Source organism: Aphidius gifuensis, linkage group LG5 (assembly GCF_014905175.1).
Source record: "Aphidius gifuensis isolate YNYX2018 linkage group LG5, ASM1490517v1, whole genome shotgun sequence".
In the NCBI taxonomy this organism is placed as follows: Eukaryota; Metazoa; Arthropoda; class Insecta; order Hymenoptera; family Braconidae; genus Aphidius; species Aphidius gifuensis.
The window spans coordinates 20,008,438-20,027,702 of NC_057792.1; the positions used below are offsets into that span (position 1 = coordinate 20,008,438).

Here is a 19,265-nt window from a genome sequence, read left to right on the forward strand (position 1 = left end):
CAGATTTCTATAACTATGCATGGAAAAACTGTCCCTATATATAATAAAAAAAAATTACGAGATATTAAAAAAAAAAAAAAAAAAAAAGCATGATCTGAAAGAAAAAACATCGACGTGGGAAGGGGTAGAAACTGAGAAACTGAGTCTTGAAATGCTCGACTGTGCTCGACATCGACAACACACATCACAGTTGCAAATGGCAGACGTGTAACATTTATGATCAAAAGATCTATTTTTTTTTCCGTTTAATCCAAGTATATCTATAACCTTTTTTATTTTGTAAATAAATAATAATAAGAGGAAAACAGTTATTCAAAAGTTGATTTTTACTGAGAGACATATAAAACAAATTGTTTTTAATTGAAAAGTTTTAGAAAAAACACAAACACATTTATATTATATAGGTATTGAATTTTTTTAAAAGGTTGGAGTAGTATAATTTAATAAATTAAATTTATATGTGTATATGTATGTATTAACAAAAAAAATTTTCAGGACAATGGCAAAATTGATCAATATTTTTCGAACTGATAAGCCGGTTGAATTGACAAAACGACAATTACCTTTAAATGTTGACAGTCATCTTACTGTGAGTATTACATTAATGCTTTACTTTTGATAATATTCGTCCACTATTCTACCTTGGATTTATTTATCCAAAATTTTGTAATGATATTTACAACTTTCTACAACATAACCTTAAATATATTCATCAAATTATTTTTCTGTATTTGTTTATTTATTTTCTTTTAATCATCACATTATTGTGATTTCTTTATCTATAATTTGATTGTTCAAAATAATATATTATTGAGTATATTTTTAATATTGTTCTGTAAAGTAGTCTATGCACAGTGCTACTACTATGTGTCAGATTATTTTGATTAGGTCGTGTCAGATATACAACACAAAGTTTAAAAAAATTCAACAAAATATTATTTCACCTATGTGGCTGTTTTTTTTTTTTTTTTTTATTTATTTATTAAAAATCAAATCTTTCTCCCAATTATGCTAAAAACACTTTACTTTAAAAAATTATACTTTATGTTTACTTTCGGTGATAATTGTACTGACGTAGATGAAATATTTGTTAATATTGCAGATGATAATGGACATTAATGAATTAGAATACGTTTGTGAAAGTTCAATAATCAATTGCATACAGTTTGATGAATTTTCTAAAAAATTGAATATTCTTACTAAAAAGGAGCTCAAGGCATCATTTGAGGTGTCGGAAAAAGACATGCTTGAAATTCTTCGACAAACTGTACCATGTGTAGGTTGTCGCCGAAGGTGAATAAAAAAATTCTAGCTAATAAAATCCCATAACGAATGAATTGAGTCAATTTGAAATTAAATTTTTAAATTTTTTTCCTCTTAGCGTGGAAAGGCTGTTTCAAAATTTGATGTCATTAAAGAATCACGCACTCGATCCATTAGTTATTACTGCTGATGGCATGATAACTTTGTCCGATAAAGTATTGAGATCTCCTTCTCGACTTTGTTCTATGTTACAAGATCACAGGTAAATTTTAAATAAATTTTATAACTTGAAAACTCATGAGTTCATCTATCCCACAAAAATATTTACTCAAATTGGATATTAAACCTAGTTTTTTTTTAATTGAAATTAAAAATAATTGAAAATATATGTTTTTAAAAATTTACAGTGCTCGACTCTTGACACTATTAGAAAAACAACCGAGAAATAAAAAATCTCGTCGATGTATTCTTCACTCTCTGGAGGTACAGCGTGCAGGACCAACTCCTAGTAGCTGGAAAGAAGCCTGGAACTTAATGGAACAACCTTGTCGAGAACAGTTAACACTTATTAAACATGAAGCTTTAGAAACTACTCTCGACAATTATCTTCGTAAACACCGATTTTGTAATGAATGTCGTACTAAAGTTGTGCTTGCATCAACATTACTTATGACAGAACCTGACTCGATCAAAGAAAAAGGCTATGTTCCTGGACTTTATGCAGGAATAAAGAGATGCATTTCTAATCGACACGTTCATTTACCAGCAGATGATGAATATATTCAAATATTAGTTGACAAAACTCAATCAGAAAGCATGGGAAGGTAATTAGAAAATGCTTTAATTATCTTTTTATTTTATTTCATTGTTCTTTTTCATAAAAAAAAAATATAATATAATTTTATTCTAATAAATAATTTTAGGGAACGTCACGCTAAAACTTTAGATGTTGCTCAAGAAGAAGTATTAACTTGCCTTGGAATATGTGTTATTGAAAAATTACATCGAGTATTAAAGTGTTTACGTGAAGAAGAAGCTATGTGTCAAGTTTTTGCAGCAGTTGCGATTGATGCACTTGCAAGAAATTTTCACATGGCAGTTGAAGTAAAACAGGGAATAACACAGTTAGAACGTTTATATGAAGAATTAGAACGTGAAAAACTCGTTAAACAACAGCGTCTTGAAAAATTACGTTTAAAAAGAAGAAAAAAAAAGGAAAAACGTCAAGAAAATAGCGAAGAAAAAGAAAATAAATGTGATAGTGTAGAAGATAGAAGTGAAGAAAACAGTGATTGTATAGATACACAATCATTAGAAAATAATGATAGGCAAAAACTTCAAATTTTGACTGCAAAAATAAAAAATCAGTCAAAATATAAAAATATCGATTATCAAAAAAAAACAAACTTGACAGTTTCTCAAACAACAAATTTATTATTACCACCATTGAGAAAAAATAAATTAGTGGAAGAATCGAAAATTGACAAAGATAACAATAAAATTCCAATCAATGATGTTGCTAAAACATTGCAAGATGAGACGTGTTCATGTTGTGAAGAGTTTTATGATGAATGTCCTAATGAATTATTAAAATGGATGCGAGTTAATAAAACTAGGGATTTAACTAGCCTCGCACCAAGTGAACCATCCTCACAGGATTGCGGATATTCATCGGAGCACAATGTTAGCAGCTCATCAATGCCAAGCACACCTGAAGGTTCTGAAGTTGCGTGCAGCGAAGCATGTTGTGAAAGAGAAATAGAGGAGTGTCAAGATACTCAGCTTTATAATAAATTCGACGATCATTCTAGTGTATTTTCACTTGGAAATGATAGTTCAGGTCCAACATTGCTTCAAATGCTCAAGGTAAATAACATAGTCAATAATTCATTTTATTTTATTTTATTCATTTTATAAAAATATATAAAACACTCGTTTCATTGAATTACTTATTTTTTTACAGTTACAGAATAGGCACCCATCGGAAGATGACACTGAAAGTTATATTCCAGCGGAAGAAGTACAAGAGTTTAAAGCTCGTATGTGCCAATTGCATGAAAAACGTTTAGAATTACGAAAAAATCTACGATATCGTTTTGCAATGCTATGCAGTCATTACAAACCGTTTGGCATTCCTCATTAATATTTTTATGTTTAAATTATTATGAGCTTTCGATCATAATGAAGTATATTCATTTTTTATTCTTTTTTACATTTGCTTTACTGCCAATATTGACGATATATACACAAATAATAAATCATTGAAGAACAAGAAAAAAAATTGATTTATATTTCATACATTTCACAAGAGAATTGAAAATGAATTTTAAATAATTTTTATCTAACGTTTTAATGATAATGTAATAATTTTTTTTTAGTTTCGTTACTGTTTTGTTATTGTTACAGCGGATTTGACTAATGACAAAAATATCATGCATGATTAACGATAGATAATCAACAATTTTCTTGGCTAAATATAGTCATAAAGTCCAACAATAAAAGAAATTAATTATGAAAGAAGCAATATAATTTTTATTTTTTCTTTCTTTTATACTTTATAAATATAATAACGTTGATTATAAAAATCATAAGATGAATTGTCCTATACACAAAGAAGCATTGGTACCACCAAAACCAAATGCATTTTTTAATCCGACTCTTCTTTTGACACTGTTCCATGATTTTTTTATATGAGGTACAAATTTAAGCCTTCCTATATAATCAATATCGTGTAAATTAATTGTTGGAGGAATTATTCCATCATTAATTGCTAAAATAGTGAAAGCAGACTCCAGACTTCCAGCAGCTCCAAGAAGATGTCCATGAGCACCTTTTGTACTTGAAACAAAAATATTTTTACTGTGTTCACCAAAAAGTGATTCAATTGCTCGGAGTTCATTTAAATCACCACGAGGAGTTGACGTTGCATGGGCATTTATGTACTCAATATCACGTGGATCCAATCCTGCGTCTTTCAATGCTCTGTCCATCGATAAAATTGCACCGGTTCCATCATCACTGGGAGCAGTCAAGTGGGAAGCATCACCAGACAATCCGTAGCCAAGAATTTCAGCATAAATATTTGCATTTCGTTTTAATGCGTGTTCAAGTTCTTCAAGAACTAAAATTGTAGCACCTTCACCCATGACGAAACCATCACGATCTTTGTCAAATGGTCGAGATGCTTCTTTGGGAAAATCGTTTCGGTTTGTTGACAATGCACGAAGACGACAAAATGCAGCAATTGCTAAAGGACTGATGCAAGCCTCAGCTGCTCCGCAAATCATCACACTCGTTTCACCGCCTTTAATAAAACGGTATGCATCACCTAAACAATTGACAATATTATTTTTTCCATTATCATCATAAGTAGTAATTTTATAACTGAATAATTTAAGGGAGAATTTCAGGGAGCTTTGGGCAGAAATTATTTGGTTGCGTGAGTGCGATCCATGAGCCTAAGTTGTCACATTCAATTTCATCATTAATTCAATAATATGGATTTTTCTTTTGCTATGTGTGCCGGTAATTCAATTTACAAACAAATTTAAAAAATTATTTCCGAAAATAAATTCAGATCAAATGATGACCTGAAAATAACTAATTAAAGAACTGAAAAATTATAATTTTGAAAATAGTTAATATTTCTGATGACCTATAGCGTGTGCTCCTGTAGCACAGGCTGTTGATACTGCATGATTTGGCCCTCGGAATCCATATTTAATGCTTATCTGACCTGCTGCCATATTTGTCAAAATTCTAGGAACAAAATATGGACTAACTTTGCTATAGCCTTTTTGCAATTCTTCATACATATTACAAACATCAACAAGATCAATCATGCCAATGCCAACCGCAACTCCAGTATTTCTTTTATCAGCTTCTATTTCAGGTTTCCAATTTGCATCAATCAATGCTTCGTCAGCAGCGATAAGAGCATATGCAGTTGCTAAACACATCGTCCTCAGATCACTTTTTGAAAATTTTGAATTCAGATCCAACTGATTGGAACCAAGTCCTTTTGGTATTTGAGCAGCTAAAATTTTTTATTTGTTTTGTAGAAGAAAAAAAAAATTGTTTTCCGTTGGTATAAATTGTGTTTATGGTTAACTCACCTATTCGACAGGGCAATTTATCATATTCAGGATCATCAAGTTTTTTAATTCCACATTTGCCATTAAGAAGATTTTGCCAAGAATTTTTAAGACCGATACCCAATGGAGATACCATCCCCAAACCGGTGACAACCACTCGACTCATTAGGTTTTATGCAGGGCCCCAAGACTAGTGATGTACAAATACCGGTATTTTATTTTTGATACCAAATACAGTACAAAATACGGTATTGATACGGTAATTTACCATTCAATACCGTATCAAAAATTTTTAATTACGATAAGACTAATCTATCCAGCCAACTGAGCACTTAAGGAGGTTAAAAATTTTATTTATTTATTATTATATTTATTATAAAATTTCTTCATATAAAGGCTTAAAAAGCTTGCACGAAAAAACTTTTTAAGGCTGATTTCCACCAAAACTCTAGTAATTATCTAGTGATGAAAAATCTTGCAAGCATTGTCGATTTTTCCACACCACAAATTCCTAGATTTTTAAATTTTTTAAGTTTTTTTAATTGCTCAGTTGGATGGATAGCCTTGTCGTTTTATTTATTCAAGTAAAATTTTTGAATTACGAATGGCTGCGTTCTTTGGCCAGTTAGTCATTTGTGGTTCTGACTGCTAGAAATGTAGTTTCATTGAGAGTTTGAAAATAAAAACATTAAAACTATTTATATAAAAACAGACTATTAAGTTTGCTTCAATTGACAGTTAATTTTTATACTTTTTAATTCGATTGGTTATGATTGAAATAAACATTTCATTATTTAACAATATTATTTTTTACAATTTATTACTATCAATTTTACAAGTTCACTGATATTCTGGAATATGTTTCTCAAACACTACTTGTTGCATGACAATCTTCTAGAGTGACCAAACTGCTTGCACGAATTGAAAGTGAAGAAAGACTTAAAGAACTGTGATTCAAGTCCTGTTGATCTTCATAATGAAGATACAGCCTTGAGCTAACTGACTTATGACAGTCAGGGCAAATACGTTTTTTCTTTTTATCTCGTCTCTTCAAAATATCGTTCGCACACCTTTAGAGATGTCAATTCAAAATGAATATCAGTTAAGATTCTCTTGGATAAACTGTCGATAGCAAAGTACAAAGTGTATGATGAATGCGTTTATTGAAACTTACCGAGCATGTAGAATATGTGAGCAGGGAAGAGCTTCTAAGGAGTCTGATTCCAATCCAAAACTCATGTTACAAGCTCCACATGTAAGCTCTAGATCTTCTTCTGTTGCAATAGCTATTTTTTCATGATGAGATTTTTGTTCTTCGTCTCCTAATGATCCATAGATTCGTGATAATCTGCTTCTCACAATTCGAACCAAGAGCTTGATGGAAAACAAGATAAATAAAATGAAATCGTTAGTCTAAAATTTCAATGGTGAGTGAGTATTCAAATACTTATAACGCAAATCTGATTTTCAAGGTGAGGTGAGGTGAGGTGTTCACCTCTTCTCTTACCTGTTCTTCTGATATTTTAAAAATAAATTTTATTTCTCAAAAATCAATTAGAAAAAAAATAGTGGGCAGATTAATTTTTTCACCGGATCATAGAATGAGCAAAGAGGTATTTTATTTAATTCCTAGGGCAGTGAGATATAGATATAGATATAGATATATAGATAGGGCATACGCTATGTACCTTGGCACCAACACAGTTGGCAACTTCGAGCAGTCGCGTGTTGAACTCTAGTGGTTTGCAATTGCATATTTTATTTTGAAGCCGAAGTTTCTCGAGACATCTTGCTGCTCCATCCATTGCTTCCATCTGGCACATTCTATCTCCTGTGGCTGCTGCTGAACCCATCGCGCTTTCATACTGTCGGAAAGCTTTCTGAAATTTCGTGTATTTCTGCGGTGAATTCTACAGAATATACGAAATATCTTAAATAAAATCAACAAATGCTTCGATTGCTGCCGATTCCAATTTGAGTCAAACGGAAAAAATTTGAACTCGGAAATATGTGATTGATGATTGATGATGATAATGATAATAAATTATTTAATGTCGAAAAGTTGACCTTCAATAACAAGAGTGAGCGCAAACTAAGTATAAGTAAGCAGCTGTCAACTTCCAGGCGATGCTGGGATCGTAATATCATTACGTTAAAAAAAGACTTACATTTTTTTCAGATTTTTTTCTGTAAATATCACCCATGATTCTAATGCTTCTAGCATAGCTTGCCTGATCTCCAGAAACCAACGACAATCTTGTTGCTTCCTGTAAACGGAATAATTCAGAAACAAACGTAAAAAATAGCTCCACCTTAACTAAATTCAATGACTTCATTTTCAATTAAAAATAAAAAAATATACCGAACAATAATCAAGTGCATCGCCCAGTTCTCCTTTTTTTCTGAGTGCAGCTGCCATTTGTAATAAAGCAGCTCGGTGATGCCTGGAGTTTAAATCACCAAGCTGCAAACTTCGAGAGAGATCGTATGCTCTTGCTGCGTATCTTGCACTTTTTTCTGCATCTTGGAGACGACAAAATAATTCTGATAAACTGACGTAAACCTGGAAAACGAATGAAACCAATTAAATTTTATCGAAATTTGAAGGTAGTGGCTTGATTATATCTCTCTAGAGCACTACTACAACAATAAAAAATTGATACCCTTCATTCAAATGATAATTTCTAGGCTATATTAATGATTTGAGAGGGGTAATAATTATAAATTATGGATTACTTGCAACTCCAACGATGGATCCTGAATTGAATGAGCAATTTTATGTGCCCGCTGGAAAGCTTCCAAAGCTTTGCAAAAACCAGCGAGCTCCATGTGAACTCTACCTACAGTTAAATGCACAAGTCCCGATGTGGAACATTGATCGCATTCATTATAAAGACTGTGCCTTGCATAAGCCAGAGCTCGTTCAAGTGCTCCCAGTCGTTCATGAGATCGGGCTAAATTCAAGTAGGCTTCAGCCCTCATGTTCGGAGAGTCCAGCTCTTCCGCAATATTCAGCTGGCGATTAGCGAAGTAAATGCTGTCCCTAAATCAAACATTATTGTCATTTCATACACAGGCTGAGATACTCCATCTATTCGTCATTGATTTTTTTGAAGTTGATTTTAACTGTTAGTTATGACATTTTGCCAGAGTTAGTAGTTGAAAAAAAGTCGGTGCTTTGATTAGGCATGAAATTTTTATTTTTTATATTAAAATATTACCTGTATTTGCCCCAATCTATATAAGCTTGGTATAAATAACCAAGCAGTGTGAACTTGTCATCAAAGTGTCGTAAACTTTTTAAAGCACCACGCCATTTGGTAACTGCAGCTTGCTGTTTGTGGGCTCGATACAACTTCAAACCTTGTTCGACCTGTAACAAACAGACTAATAGTAACGAACTAACATTAATGAATCGATTGATTATTTTTATTTAAGCGGAATTATAGTTAAAAACATCATGACAACTACGAAGGTAAATTTTATGGGGGATGACTCCTGCTTCTAAACCTTGTAGAGCTGAAAACTATATAATAACGGTTTTCATTTTTTTGAAATAGATTTTATAGAAATTTTGCAGACGAATAACAACAGTTATATAATAGGAAATTATGTCTATATTTTCGATCAAAATCATATTTATAATAATAGTAATTATTGAACATTAATATGAATATGAAAAATTATTATTATTATTATTATTATTATTATAATTCATTTGGAAAAATTCCAATTTATGAATAATTTTAAAAAATCATATCAGGTTGCAATCAAGATTGCACTCGAGATTCGAGGAAGTCCCATTTTTTTTAAGTTTCAGAACATTCGGAAAAAATCAGAACTTAACAAATGGTCGGACTTAGTTTTCTTGCGATGTGGGGTAGTTTTGAAATTCGTAAGGATCGTAATAGGATCAAAAAATTTTGAAGAAGATGTAGCTAGTCTTTGAGTCTAAAGCTGAAGAGAAAATATTAACAAAATCAGTAGGGTCAATCAAATTAAAGTTCACATAATCTAAACTGACGTGGAATGTCCACATATCATTTTCTTTAATAAAAGTTCAGAGTCCTTACTTGATGCCGTGCAAGTTGCTGTTCGAGACGATACCTGCATCCGTTCAGACATTCCCAGAGTCTAGCAGCAGTTTGAGGGCTTTCGAATTGATTCTCAAAGTCTCCATCTTTGTACTTGTCATCTTCGGCAAACTCGTAAACATCGAGAGGATGTTTCGAGCCATCGGGACTTTCTAATAAGGCAGTCACACTGAGCTGATGACTCCAGGAACTCCTTCAGAAAAATAATAAATATTATTGGTAAACTTTTAAAATGAGTTTCTATCGAATTCGTATGTATACAGTAAACCTATTCATTTGACAAAAAAATTTTTTTTTCCTCCCAATCACTCAAATTTTTGTATTCTATGGAATTAATAATATCACCTACTATAAATAATGTTATAAATATTTTTTAAAAAAATAAATATCTAAATTGTTTGTGTATTTCTGACAATACTACAAAGACGATACTGAGTCGATAGCTTGCACGTTGACCGAGATAAAAATTGGACTGGCATGGACATTTTTAATTTCAATTTGGACTCGTCCCAGCTTGGTGTGCAGAGAAATGACGAATGACATTAATTATTAATTAAATTTTCTATTTTTTAATTCATATTTCAGCTTTCATTAGGTAAAATAATTTATCGAGAATCAATGTTGTTCCAACTATAAATTATTTTTTTTCAACAAAAAATAAATATTAATTCTAAACTTGAGAAATTAATAAATATATGATAGAATTTTTGTGGAAGAAATATCAGCAACAAGTAATCAACTAAACATTCAGTGTAAAATATTGTATTATTATAAATCAAAATAATTTAATTTCTGAAAAATCAATAACTATGATGAATTCTGATTGGAAGTGCTCTTGTTGTTATCTCAACTAAGGTATGTTGATCCTTTTAAAAATACATTTTTTCTGGTGGAGTAGTATAAATGGTAACGCCTCATTTCCATGCTCCACTTATTCTAACTAAAAAGATTCTCTAGGTCAAAAAGGTCGCTGAGGTAGCGTAATATTCGATCGTTCTTCCTGCATGCAATCAAGGAACAGCTGTCGAAAAATGACTAACCGACCTTCAACAATTGTAATAAAGCCATTATTTTCTGTCAATTTTCTTCTCATCTAGCTATACTTATCATACAGTAATTTGTGATTCAGTCTTGATAATTTTATGGGTCTGTCTGTATTTGTTATTTAAGTAATAAACTTGTATGATTTTTATTTATTTGACATTTTTTATTTTATGAATGTTTAATGATAGTCGTCATTATATTTTCTTCAATGCCGTTAACATTATACATTGTAGTTCTTTTTTTTAAATAGAATTTTATAAATCGATGACTGTCTTGCAAATAAAACAGAAACTTTGGAAATAAAATTGTAACAATTTACTCTGTCTTCACTTCAAATTAACAAAACTAATCTGTTTTGTGATTATTGTATATATTCATCATTAATAAAAAAAACAACCAATAGGCACAAGAAAATATCTAAATGCTACTCACTTTTCCATTTTTATAGACACAGTTTTCTAGAGTTATACGAACCACTGTGGTCTTATCAATTTGAACATTCATTGAAACATGAACCATTTATACTCGAGTTTAATGATACATAATTTAAATTTGAAACTATTTTGAGTCAATGTAATGAAAAGAAAAACGTATATCCAAAAATGCGAAATAAAAGAATTTTGAGAGCGTCAGCCTTACCATGGCTCCGGTTAAACTGTCGCACCCGAATTGCAGCAGCCCACAATAACCCCACAACCCGAACGAACTCCCCTCGATAACGCCATCTCCTATTTCTCGACTGTATTGCCGACTAATATACAGGAATATTGTATACAGGATGAAGCATAAGTCGTGAACAGCTTCTGCTTTTCCTTGGTATTTTTATTTATCAAAAACGTTTTCAAATTTTATTTGTCAAATAAGTAAAATATATACATTTTATTTGTATAATTTATTAAAACTCTATTGATCAATATTCTAACGTCAATTTTATCATATAACGGGGATCGACCTAGTTTTTAATTTTTAGATTAATTATTCTCGTATGGATCACCTCGTAGTTTATGTTAACAAAATTTCATACATGTACAGCTTGTAAAAATGGTTTCTATAGCGTTAGGGCTTAGGCTTAGTAATTAGGAAGTTGTAGGTTCGAACCCGGTTAGGAAAAAATTCTTGAAAAAAAATAAGTGACCGAGGAATATATACAATTATCAACATGAAATACCATCTCGTTGAAATTTTTTTTTTTTTTTGTATTTTAATTCAACGTGACACGTAGAAATTTTCACAGGATACCTCGTAAAAATTACGACATTGTACTCAAAAAAAAAACTTATCTTTTAGCTTATGTTTTAATTCTCTCAGTGTAGAAGCAAAAATCATATGGCAGTAGAAAATCAATACTCGACATAACTATACAATATTCTCGGGCGCAACCTCAAATAAAAAATGATTTTTGAACGATAAAAAATTTGAATATGACACCAATTTTTAAATATTTAGGTAGATCTTTCAATGAGTTATTAGTATCGGGGCAATTATTGAATCAAAAACGATATGAATTGATGATCGTCACTCAAAAATTGTACATATTGTAAAGATGATAAAACAAAGAAGAAAAACAACAAGATCTCGCGCAGACAAAATAGTCAATGACCTCTGTTTTAGTTAAGGAGGTCAGTAGTTCGACAATCTACTGTGCTATCTCTAATGTCAGTCACTTATTTTTCTCATTATTGATTTTACACTTATTTCTAATCTCTCATATGTCAATGGGTGATCCAACTAATAGAGTAGTAATGTAAAAAAAATAAGCATTTAATTTCTCCTGGTTCATGAAAAGTATTATATTACTATGAATTTTATACTGGTTAGTGGTCAAAATAAAAGACTGATGCGCTGGCGCAAGCTGCTATTTGCCCGGGACGATAACACCCAGGCAAGAGCCTCAGTCTCCGGGCTGCTGGGAGTGTCGAATCGTGTTTTACATCGCAATTTAAATCTTAAAGAGTTATCTAGGAATTCGTCTTGTTTAGTATTTGTGACTAAAATAAACATTAGTCATTAGTCATTTAATCAGGTTAAGAAGTGAAAAAATAATAGTGAGGAAAAAATATTAGTTTTTTTATTATTGAGTATTACAAGGCGTAAATCCACTGTTCAGTAAGGATTTTTTTATATTTTTCTTTAAAGTAACACTCAAAGTCAGTCACTAACGATTCAGGTTTTCAAAAAGTCAATTATGATCATATCACGATCTCTTTAACCAATATTGAATACGTGAAATGACCTCATTGAGTAGTGCTTTTCATAACAGAAAACAAATTGCAACTCGTCATACTTTTTTGGATAATTTTATCTCAATTTCGAATACAGAAGTTGATTTACAAACTAATTACATCGAACATAAAATTTTATTTTTTCCGATAATTAATTTTAATAATTTTTGAGAGACAGTTCAGTGAAAAAATTAAAGACACAAACTAAAAACAATGGTGGGTAGTGGTAATTTTAAAGTTGCAACTGTTGAAGTTGAAGCGTTATCGACGAATGACAACACATCAACGCTTCCTTCGAATCGTACTCTTAACCCACAAAATAGTGGTGGTGAAGTTGGTCCACCAGCAAATGCTCAAGATAATGCTGAAAAGAACAACGCTGCGAACAAAGAAATGGAACTTAAAAATGTTCGATCAACACCTTCAAAACAGTAAGGTCATTCATTCGATATTTAAAGAAACACAACAAAATAGATTACTAGATGAAAATACAAATTTCTCAACATTCTAACTATTAACTTATTTATGTAGTCTACTAAAGCATAATAAAGAACTTCGTATTCCATTACATCTATAATTAATTATTGCTTGTATATACATATCATATGTTATCGAAACATTAGAGTAATTCAAAGTTCACAGTATTTTATGAATATTTAGAATTAATGATTTTCTTAAAATTGAAAAGTGTTACTACCGTGATTCGTTCGAGTTTTCATGTTTAATAGTAATTAATGATGTATTTTTGTATAGACTCGATGCACTTCCCTCAAAGAGCCTGTAGAACAAAAGATGAGAAATATGACATTGGCATGCGCGAATGTGTCGTATAGAGTGGCGGTGGAGTAGGGAGTGGATTTGTTGAATCGTAAAAAAAGTATTGAGCGGAGAACCTGGACCATCCTGAATATGTTTTTCATTTTTATGTAGAAACAATGTATTAACCTAAGATAAAACAAACAACAGATATGAAGAAATAAATAAATGGTTAAATAAACTAAAAAAAAATTCATTCCAAAAAAATTCAATTGTCGAAAAGCAGGAAGTTTCTTGAATAGAATAAAAAATAAACTGGATCTAAAAACTATGTTAATAACGTCTTAAAACAAGACTATTTCAGTCTTAATGCAAAAAAAAAAGCTTCTACATGTCGAAGCGAAACAATCGTGTCCTATCTTATTTTCGTCGTGAACCAAGACAGTATTCTCATAAACCGAGGATGTTCCAATTCCGTCACAGTTAATTTTTTTATTGTATCTCAATAAACGTTTATACATAAGTTGAAAATAATATTATAATTTATCATGACTGGCAACATTTAGGTAACTTATTTTTTTTACACGGTTAGGTACAAAAAAAAAAGGATATATATTTAAACAATCGTGTCTGAATATGAGATTATGTTCCTTCCAAATTTGGTGATTTATTAATTTTTTTTTCTAAATTTAATACCTGAATGAAAATTAATATCAACGGCGCAACGTAGTTAGTTGACGTACCTTGCACTCGAAAAAATCGATCCCATCGTTGAAAAGAGTGAGCATACTAAATTGCTTTGTTAATAATCATTATAATGTTAGTTTTTTTTTTTCAATCATCAGTTTTCTGATTTATTCTTGATTGGAATTTTGGAAAATATTAAAAGAATATTTTTTAATAATAAAATAAAAAATAAAAAAATAAATCTTTTGTCGGGATTTGAACCCAAGTCTTTCTGGTTTTGAAGCAAGTACTTTACCTCGAGCCAAAATTTTTATGATAGATATTTATTAAAATATATATATATGACTATTCTAAATTCTTTCACTTTGCTGTTTTATTCCCGATTTTATCTTTCTTTCAGTTAATAGTTAAAACAATCTCAATCTAATTCGGTCAATCTAATATGAAAATGCTCTTTTTCATTTTCAGAACATCATTATTCATCATTATGAGTTTCATTTATGCAAAGCTGCTAGTCGTTATTTGTATTGCTTACGTAATAAGCGAAGTTGTAACTCATAAGCTGCCACTATACTATTTTGAAGGATTTTTCACTTATCTCTATGGTATGAGTATCCTGTTCCTGCTATACGTATTTTGCTTCCTCCTTCAAGAAAGTGCTTGTTGTGCAAGAAACGAGTCGCCTTCAGCGATACCCGAACCACCAAAACAACCAAAAGAATCAAAAAATAAAAATGAAAAAAAGGATAAAAAAAATAATAAGAAGGATCCTAAAAGTGGAAAAAGCAAAAAAAAATCACAGGTAATCCAAAGCTGATTATATATTCTAGATATAAGCATAACACGCCGGAATTATATACAAAAAAATAGTTAATTAGTAACAATAATAATGAAAAAAAAAATTTGAATCAAACAATCTTTGAAAAAAAAAAAAAAACTAGAAAAATCACGAAGTTCCCCCGCCGGGAATCGAACCGTAAAAATCATTTTACCCGAAGTTTCGGTTAAAGTGAAAAAGTGAGATAATGGTCCCTTTACTGAAACAAACGTGTTTTTAAAAGTATAGGGTTAAGCAGGATTTTATCCCCTAGTATACTATTGTAAATTTTATTTTTCAAATCATTCAATCATTTTAATTGTTTTTATGTTTACGCTCATCTAATCTGTAATTAATATGGAATCGAAATCTAACTGTACTTTTCGTCCCTGATTATAACCATTGTCACAGGATGCAACTGATGTAGAAGCCGGTGTCTCAACTCGAGTTCTCCGAAGACGCAAAACATCTCAGAATTATCACAGCCATGGAAGCTTTTTTCTTAGGATCGGAGCTATTGGTAAGCAATGTCGTTGAACTTGAATTCAATTATTTATATTGAAATTTACGAATTTTGATTCAAAGATATTGTCTGAAATTTTATTTTACGATTAGCTTTTGGACTTGGAACAATGGTATACAATGGGCTGGAATTTGGAGCATTTTTCGAAATTCCACCAACTTCACCCTGCTTCCAAATTCTTCACGGTGTGAACCCAATTCTCCAAATGGTCTTTACTTTTATGCAAATGTACTTCATTTTCATGAATTCAAGGGTAAGTCTACGAAAAGAATTTTTTTTATAAAACAGTTAATCATATTCATCTATAGCTCAACATTCATCGATTCAAAATGATTGCTCGTTTCGGTTTGATGCATGTCGTTGCAACAAATATCTGCGTTTGGGTCAAAACGTTAGTTTTCGAGAGCTTAAAAGAAATAACTCAAATTGGACAAAAAATTGGAAAACAAGAACTTGGAATTATAGGTAAGTTTTTAATGCCATACTTGCATCAAAGCATATAAAAGACATCAAATATTTCATCATAGAAAGCATTAGACAACATGCATTGAACAATGCTGGTACCATCCTGGGTTTGGCTCCACGAGACATGTCTCAGTTTCGTCTGGGTGGTGGTGACTTATTGGAAACTCGGAGCACGACTTCTGCGACAACTCGAAAAATAGCGAAGACAACAATATCAACGGTTGGTCGATATGCACGCTCAACAGCAAGATCTGTAGCACGAGCGATTACAGCTCACCCAGCTTCGACAACAACTGCAGTTCCATTTACATCAACCATAACTACACCAGTGACAACTACCATTGAAAGTGTGCCAACGTCTTCAACAACAACTAGCGAAAAATTTAATACTTTTTCACCAACATTTTCGACTTTGATCAATGCTATTACTAAATATTCTTCTTCGACTCTAAAATCTTCAAACTTAAGTACCTTAACATCAACATCAATTTACCCACCAACACCAACATCATCTCCTTTGTCTTCTTCAGATCCTCTTTTCTGGGATTTTGCTGATGCTCCACAAAAAAAAATTGAAAATAGAGTTTCACAAATTTTCGATCTAGCAAATTCGACAAATAACAGTAAAGTTTGGAGTCCAAGTTTTGAATCCTATCATTCATCGCAACCTGCTGACAATGCTTGTGGCCGCGTCAATATCATGGGAAATATTGTGCAGGAAGCTGCACCATATCTATTTCCTTTTATAATCGAGTACAGCTTAATTGGAGCAGCCGTAATTTATATTATGTGGAAACATATTGGGCGTTATCCACGCTATCAAGCTGAGGCTGATCTTGAACGCCGACTTGAAGCAATGTTGTCACGCAGAGCGGTTGCACTTGCTCATGCTGGTAAGAGATGGTTTCGAGTTTATCGTTTTTATATGATGAATTTTTTTTTATAATATAAACCTTTTATCTTTGTTTCAGGGAATGGGAGAGTTGATTGTGTAGGAGCCAGTAAAGGTCTTTTCTTAGGTCTATTTCTTCTTGTTGGATCACTTATCTGTTTGATTCTTTTTTTTGTGCTTATTCATCATCCCAATTTTGGTTTACTTGCTATTTATTTAGCTGATGTTTCACATTGTGCTCTAATGGTTCTTTCAATATTCGCTATTATTATTGGTTTTATTCGCGTCCAAAGATTAAAATTCAAAGCAGAAGAACAAAGTGATCTTAATGACATTCTTCTTCGAGTTTCTGCATTTGGATTATTTCTCTATGCTGTTTTCAGTGTTATTGCAGGTTCCTTCGCAGCGTTTACTCATGAGCCAAATCTTCTTGTCATGGTAACTGGAGCACTCGCAATTTTCCAAGTTATTCTACAAATGATGTTTATTGCCGATGTTTCACGAAGACGTGTTCACCTTCCTGAACATGATCGTAGCAAGCCTGGACGTCAAGTTGTAACATTTTTACTAATTTGTAACGTTACTATGTGGGTCATATATACTTTTGAAAATCGTAAAGTTGCTGATAATCCAGTTCAGCTTGACTTCTATGGTTATCTTGCTTGGACTCTTATTCAGAGAGTTACTTTGCCTCTATGCATTTTTCACAGATTTCACAGTGCAGTTACGCTTGCTGAAATATGGAAGACGAGCTATAAAGCCCGTCTGGAGTAAATATTAAAATCATTGAAACGAAGATTGATTCGAAACTCTTTTAATGTAGAAGAGATAATTATTCAGTGAACTACATGAGTTTACTCTAAAGTCAAAGTCTTCTAGCGCGAAATTCTAATTTTCAGTGTCAGGTGAAATATGATGGTCAAACCATTTTCTTTATTCTATATTATCTAATAAATTTTTATACTTTTATACCTTGGAACCTATGTTTTGTGCAATGAGCATATGCTTTATATACTTATGCCATGCACCATAAAATTCAACGTAGATTTGAGTTTATTTATTTGTCTAAATATACACCTTTACAAGTAAAAGTCAAAATTTTACTATTGCACAATTAAGATAGAGATCATTATTTCTTAATTTTTTTCCATATAATTGTTTTCGAGAAATTATATTTTTTTTTTTGCCTAGCCATGTTTAGTCAGTGTCTGTAAAGTACAAACTTGTTTTCAATATTTTAAGTAATATTTTAGACAGTTACATAAAATTTTTATGTGTAACTTTTTATTTAGCATGCATCAATAAAGAACTGATGTTTACTTCAATATATTTTAAGCAGAAGACACAAAAAACGAATGATTATTTATGTTCACAAAGTACCATGATTGAAAATAGTGTTTTCAAAAAAAAAAATTACTTACTTTATAAAAAAAAGAAAAAATATCGTAAAATACCTTTGAAAAGGAGAAGAGAATTCTATTCCTAAATTTATTATGAATTAGGCAAACTAGAAATTTAGAAATGATATTGCTAAGGTATGAATAAATTGACTGTATCGAGATAAGTAAGCATTTATCCAAATCTATAAATGTTTTCCATAACAAAAATATGCTTCATATAAAAAAAAAAAAGAGATAATTTATAGATAAGTACGTGTACGTGAAAATAAGTACGTGTTTTAACAATTTAAAATTATGATTAAATTCTATACAATTGTATAAATTTAGTCGTTTGATAATCTTTTCCTAAGTATCATCAAACGTGCACACAATAATTCCAAACGATGAAATATTATTGTTGTATGAATGAAAGGAAAGAAAACGAATAGTTCAGTGTATACGTGATTAAGAAATTCAGTTTATCATGTTTATTATTCACTCTGAATCTAAGTTATTGTGATAAATTATCGTATAAAATCAAGTTGACTAATTGTTCCCTTTATAAAATATACTTTGTTTTTGAATTTGACACGATGAATTCAGCACTCAACAGTATTAACAGAATTATGCGGAATGCGTGTTAAAAATTTTCATTGATTATTGTTAATAACATAGAATATACAGATTGTCAACCATAAAATTCACTCACGAATAAATATACGGAAGAGAGTAGTGAAAAATGACAAGAATGAATGAATGCGAAAATTGAATAATATTTACTAGTATCTTTCACAAGAGAATTTCGCAATCAAAATGCAGATAAATATGTGTAAAAATAAAATCGATTTATCAATGATATCGATTTTATGACAGCAGGGCAGTGGGAATAATGCGTAGATTTCTTTTTATGCATTATTGCCACCGTCCTTGTGCATAAAATACAGTTACATCGAAACAGTTAAGCGGCCAACAGACGTGGGTTGAAAAGCTTTTTACATTTTACATTTCGGATCAGATTCTAAGTAGTAC

The 19,265-nt window shown here is 31.2% G+C and overlaps 4 protein-coding genes across 7 annotated transcripts; 2 read left to right on the forward strand and 2 right to left on the reverse strand.

The window, feature by feature from the left end:
- Positions 1-84: 84 nt before the first annotated feature.
- Positions 85-3,406, forward strand: LOC122858365 (gametogenetin-binding protein 2-like). Of its 2 annotated transcripts, none has more exons than XM_044161212.1 (7): positions 85-424; positions 496-589; positions 1,103-1,293; positions 1,382-1,525; positions 1,671-2,087; positions 2,187-3,129; positions 3,227-3,406. In XM_044161212.1, exons 2-7 carry the CDS (start codon positions 500-502, stop codon positions 3,404-3,406), a joined length of 1,965 nt encoding a protein of 654 aa, XP_044017147.1. In that variant the 5' UTR covers positions 85-424; positions 496-499. The 2 variants fall into 2 exon arrangements, with proteins under 2 accessions (XP_044017147.1, XP_044017148.1); XM_044161213.1 differs by having other exon boundaries at positions 85-404.
- Positions 3,407-3,848: 442 nt separating this feature from the next.
- On the reverse strand, positions 3,849-5,690 carry LOC122858368 (3-oxoacyl-[acyl-carrier-protein] synthase, mitochondrial). 2 transcript variants are annotated; one of them, XM_044161219.1, is made up of 3 exons: positions 5,379-5,690; positions 4,919-5,281; positions 3,849-4,591 (listed from the first exon to the last, which is right to left on the reverse strand). In XM_044161219.1, exons 1-3 carry the CDS (start codon positions 5,521-5,523, stop codon positions 3,849-3,851), a joined length of 1,251 nt encoding a protein of 416 aa, XP_044017154.1. In that variant the 5' UTR covers positions 5,524-5,690. The 2 variants fall into 2 exon arrangements, with proteins under 2 accessions (XP_044017154.1, XP_044017153.1); XM_044161218.1 differs by having other exon boundaries at positions 4,919-5,299; positions 5,379-5,688.
- A 167-nt stretch (positions 5,691-5,857) lies between these two features.
- Positions 5,858-11,354, reverse strand: LOC122858366 (43 kDa receptor-associated protein of the synapse homolog). 2 transcript variants are annotated; one of them, XM_044161215.1, is made up of 9 exons: positions 10,928-11,354; positions 9,431-9,644; positions 8,579-8,730; positions 8,094-8,400; positions 7,720-7,920; positions 7,526-7,624; positions 7,046-7,237; positions 6,532-6,731; positions 5,858-6,427 (listed from the first exon to the last, which is right to left on the reverse strand). In XM_044161215.1, exons 1-9 carry the CDS (start codon positions 10,933-10,935, stop codon positions 6,223-6,225), a joined length of 1,578 nt encoding a protein of 525 aa, XP_044017150.1. In that variant the 5' UTR covers positions 10,936-11,354; the 3' UTR covers positions 5,858-6,222. The 2 variants fall into 2 exon arrangements, with proteins under 2 accessions (XP_044017150.1, XP_044017151.1); XM_044161216.1 differs by lacking the exon at positions 10,928-11,354 and having other exon boundaries at positions 8,579-8,744; positions 9,431-9,601.
- A 123-nt stretch (positions 11,355-11,477) lies between these two features.
- Positions 11,478-18,501, forward strand: LOC122858364 (proton channel OtopLc). Its single transcript, XM_044161211.1, has 7 exons — positions 11,478-13,148; positions 14,629-14,962; positions 15,389-15,497; positions 15,593-15,753; positions 15,809-15,965; positions 16,028-16,858; positions 16,937-18,501. Exons 1-7 carry the CDS (start codon positions 12,931-12,933, stop codon positions 17,629-17,631), a joined length of 2,505 nt encoding a protein of 834 aa, XP_044017146.1. The 5' UTR covers positions 11,478-12,930; the 3' UTR covers positions 17,632-18,501.
- Positions 18,502-19,265: the final 764 nt, after the last annotated feature.

Excerpts from the sequence above, each read along its gene's own strand:
- LOC122858366 (XM_044161215.1), bottom strand. Across the intron at positions 7,238-7,525 it reads GAAAAAAATCTGAAAAAAAT|AAAGCTTTCCGACAGTATGA; the intron begins GTAAGTCTTTTT and ends ACGAAATTTCAG. Across the intron at positions 6,732-7,045 it reads CCAACTGTGTTGGTGCCAAG|CTCTTGGTTCGAATTGTGAG; the intron begins GTACATAGCGTA and ends TTTTCCATCAAG.
- LOC122858364 (XM_044161211.1), top strand. The coding sequence starts at position 12,931 with ATGGTGGGTAGTGGTAATTTTAAAGTTGCAACTGTTGAAGTTGAAGCG. Across the intron at positions 13,149-14,628 it reads CGATCAACACCTTCAAAACA|AACATCATTATTCATCATTA; the intron begins GTAAGGTCATTC and ends TTTCATTTTCAG. Across the intron at positions 14,963-15,388 it reads AAAGCAAAAAAAAATCACAG|GATGCAACTGATGTAGAAGC; the intron begins GTAATCCAAAGC and ends CCATTGTCACAG.
- LOC122858365 (XM_044161212.1), top strand. The coding sequence starts at position 500 with ATGGCAAAATTGATCAATATTTTTCGAACTGATAAGCCGGTTGAATTG. Across the intron at positions 590-1,102 it reads ATGTTGACAGTCATCTTACT|ATGATAATGGACATTAATGA; the intron begins GTGAGTATTACA and ends TTAATATTGCAG. Across the intron at positions 1,526-1,670 it reads TCTATGTTACAAGATCACAG|TGCTCGACTCTTGACACTAT; the intron begins GTAAATTTTAAA and ends AAAAATTTACAG.
- LOC122858368 (XM_044161218.1), bottom strand. The coding sequence starts at position 5,523 with ATGAGTCGAGTGGTTGTCACCGGTTTGGGGATGGTATCTCCATTGGGT. Across the intron at positions 5,300-5,378 it reads TAAATTGCCCTGTCGAATAG|CTGCTCAAATACCAAAAGGA; the intron begins GTGAGTTAACCA and ends AAAAAATTTTAG. Across the intron at positions 4,592-4,918 it reads TACAGGAGCACACGCTATAG|GTGATGCATACCGTTTTATT; the intron begins GTCATCAGAAAT and ends TCAATTGTTTAG.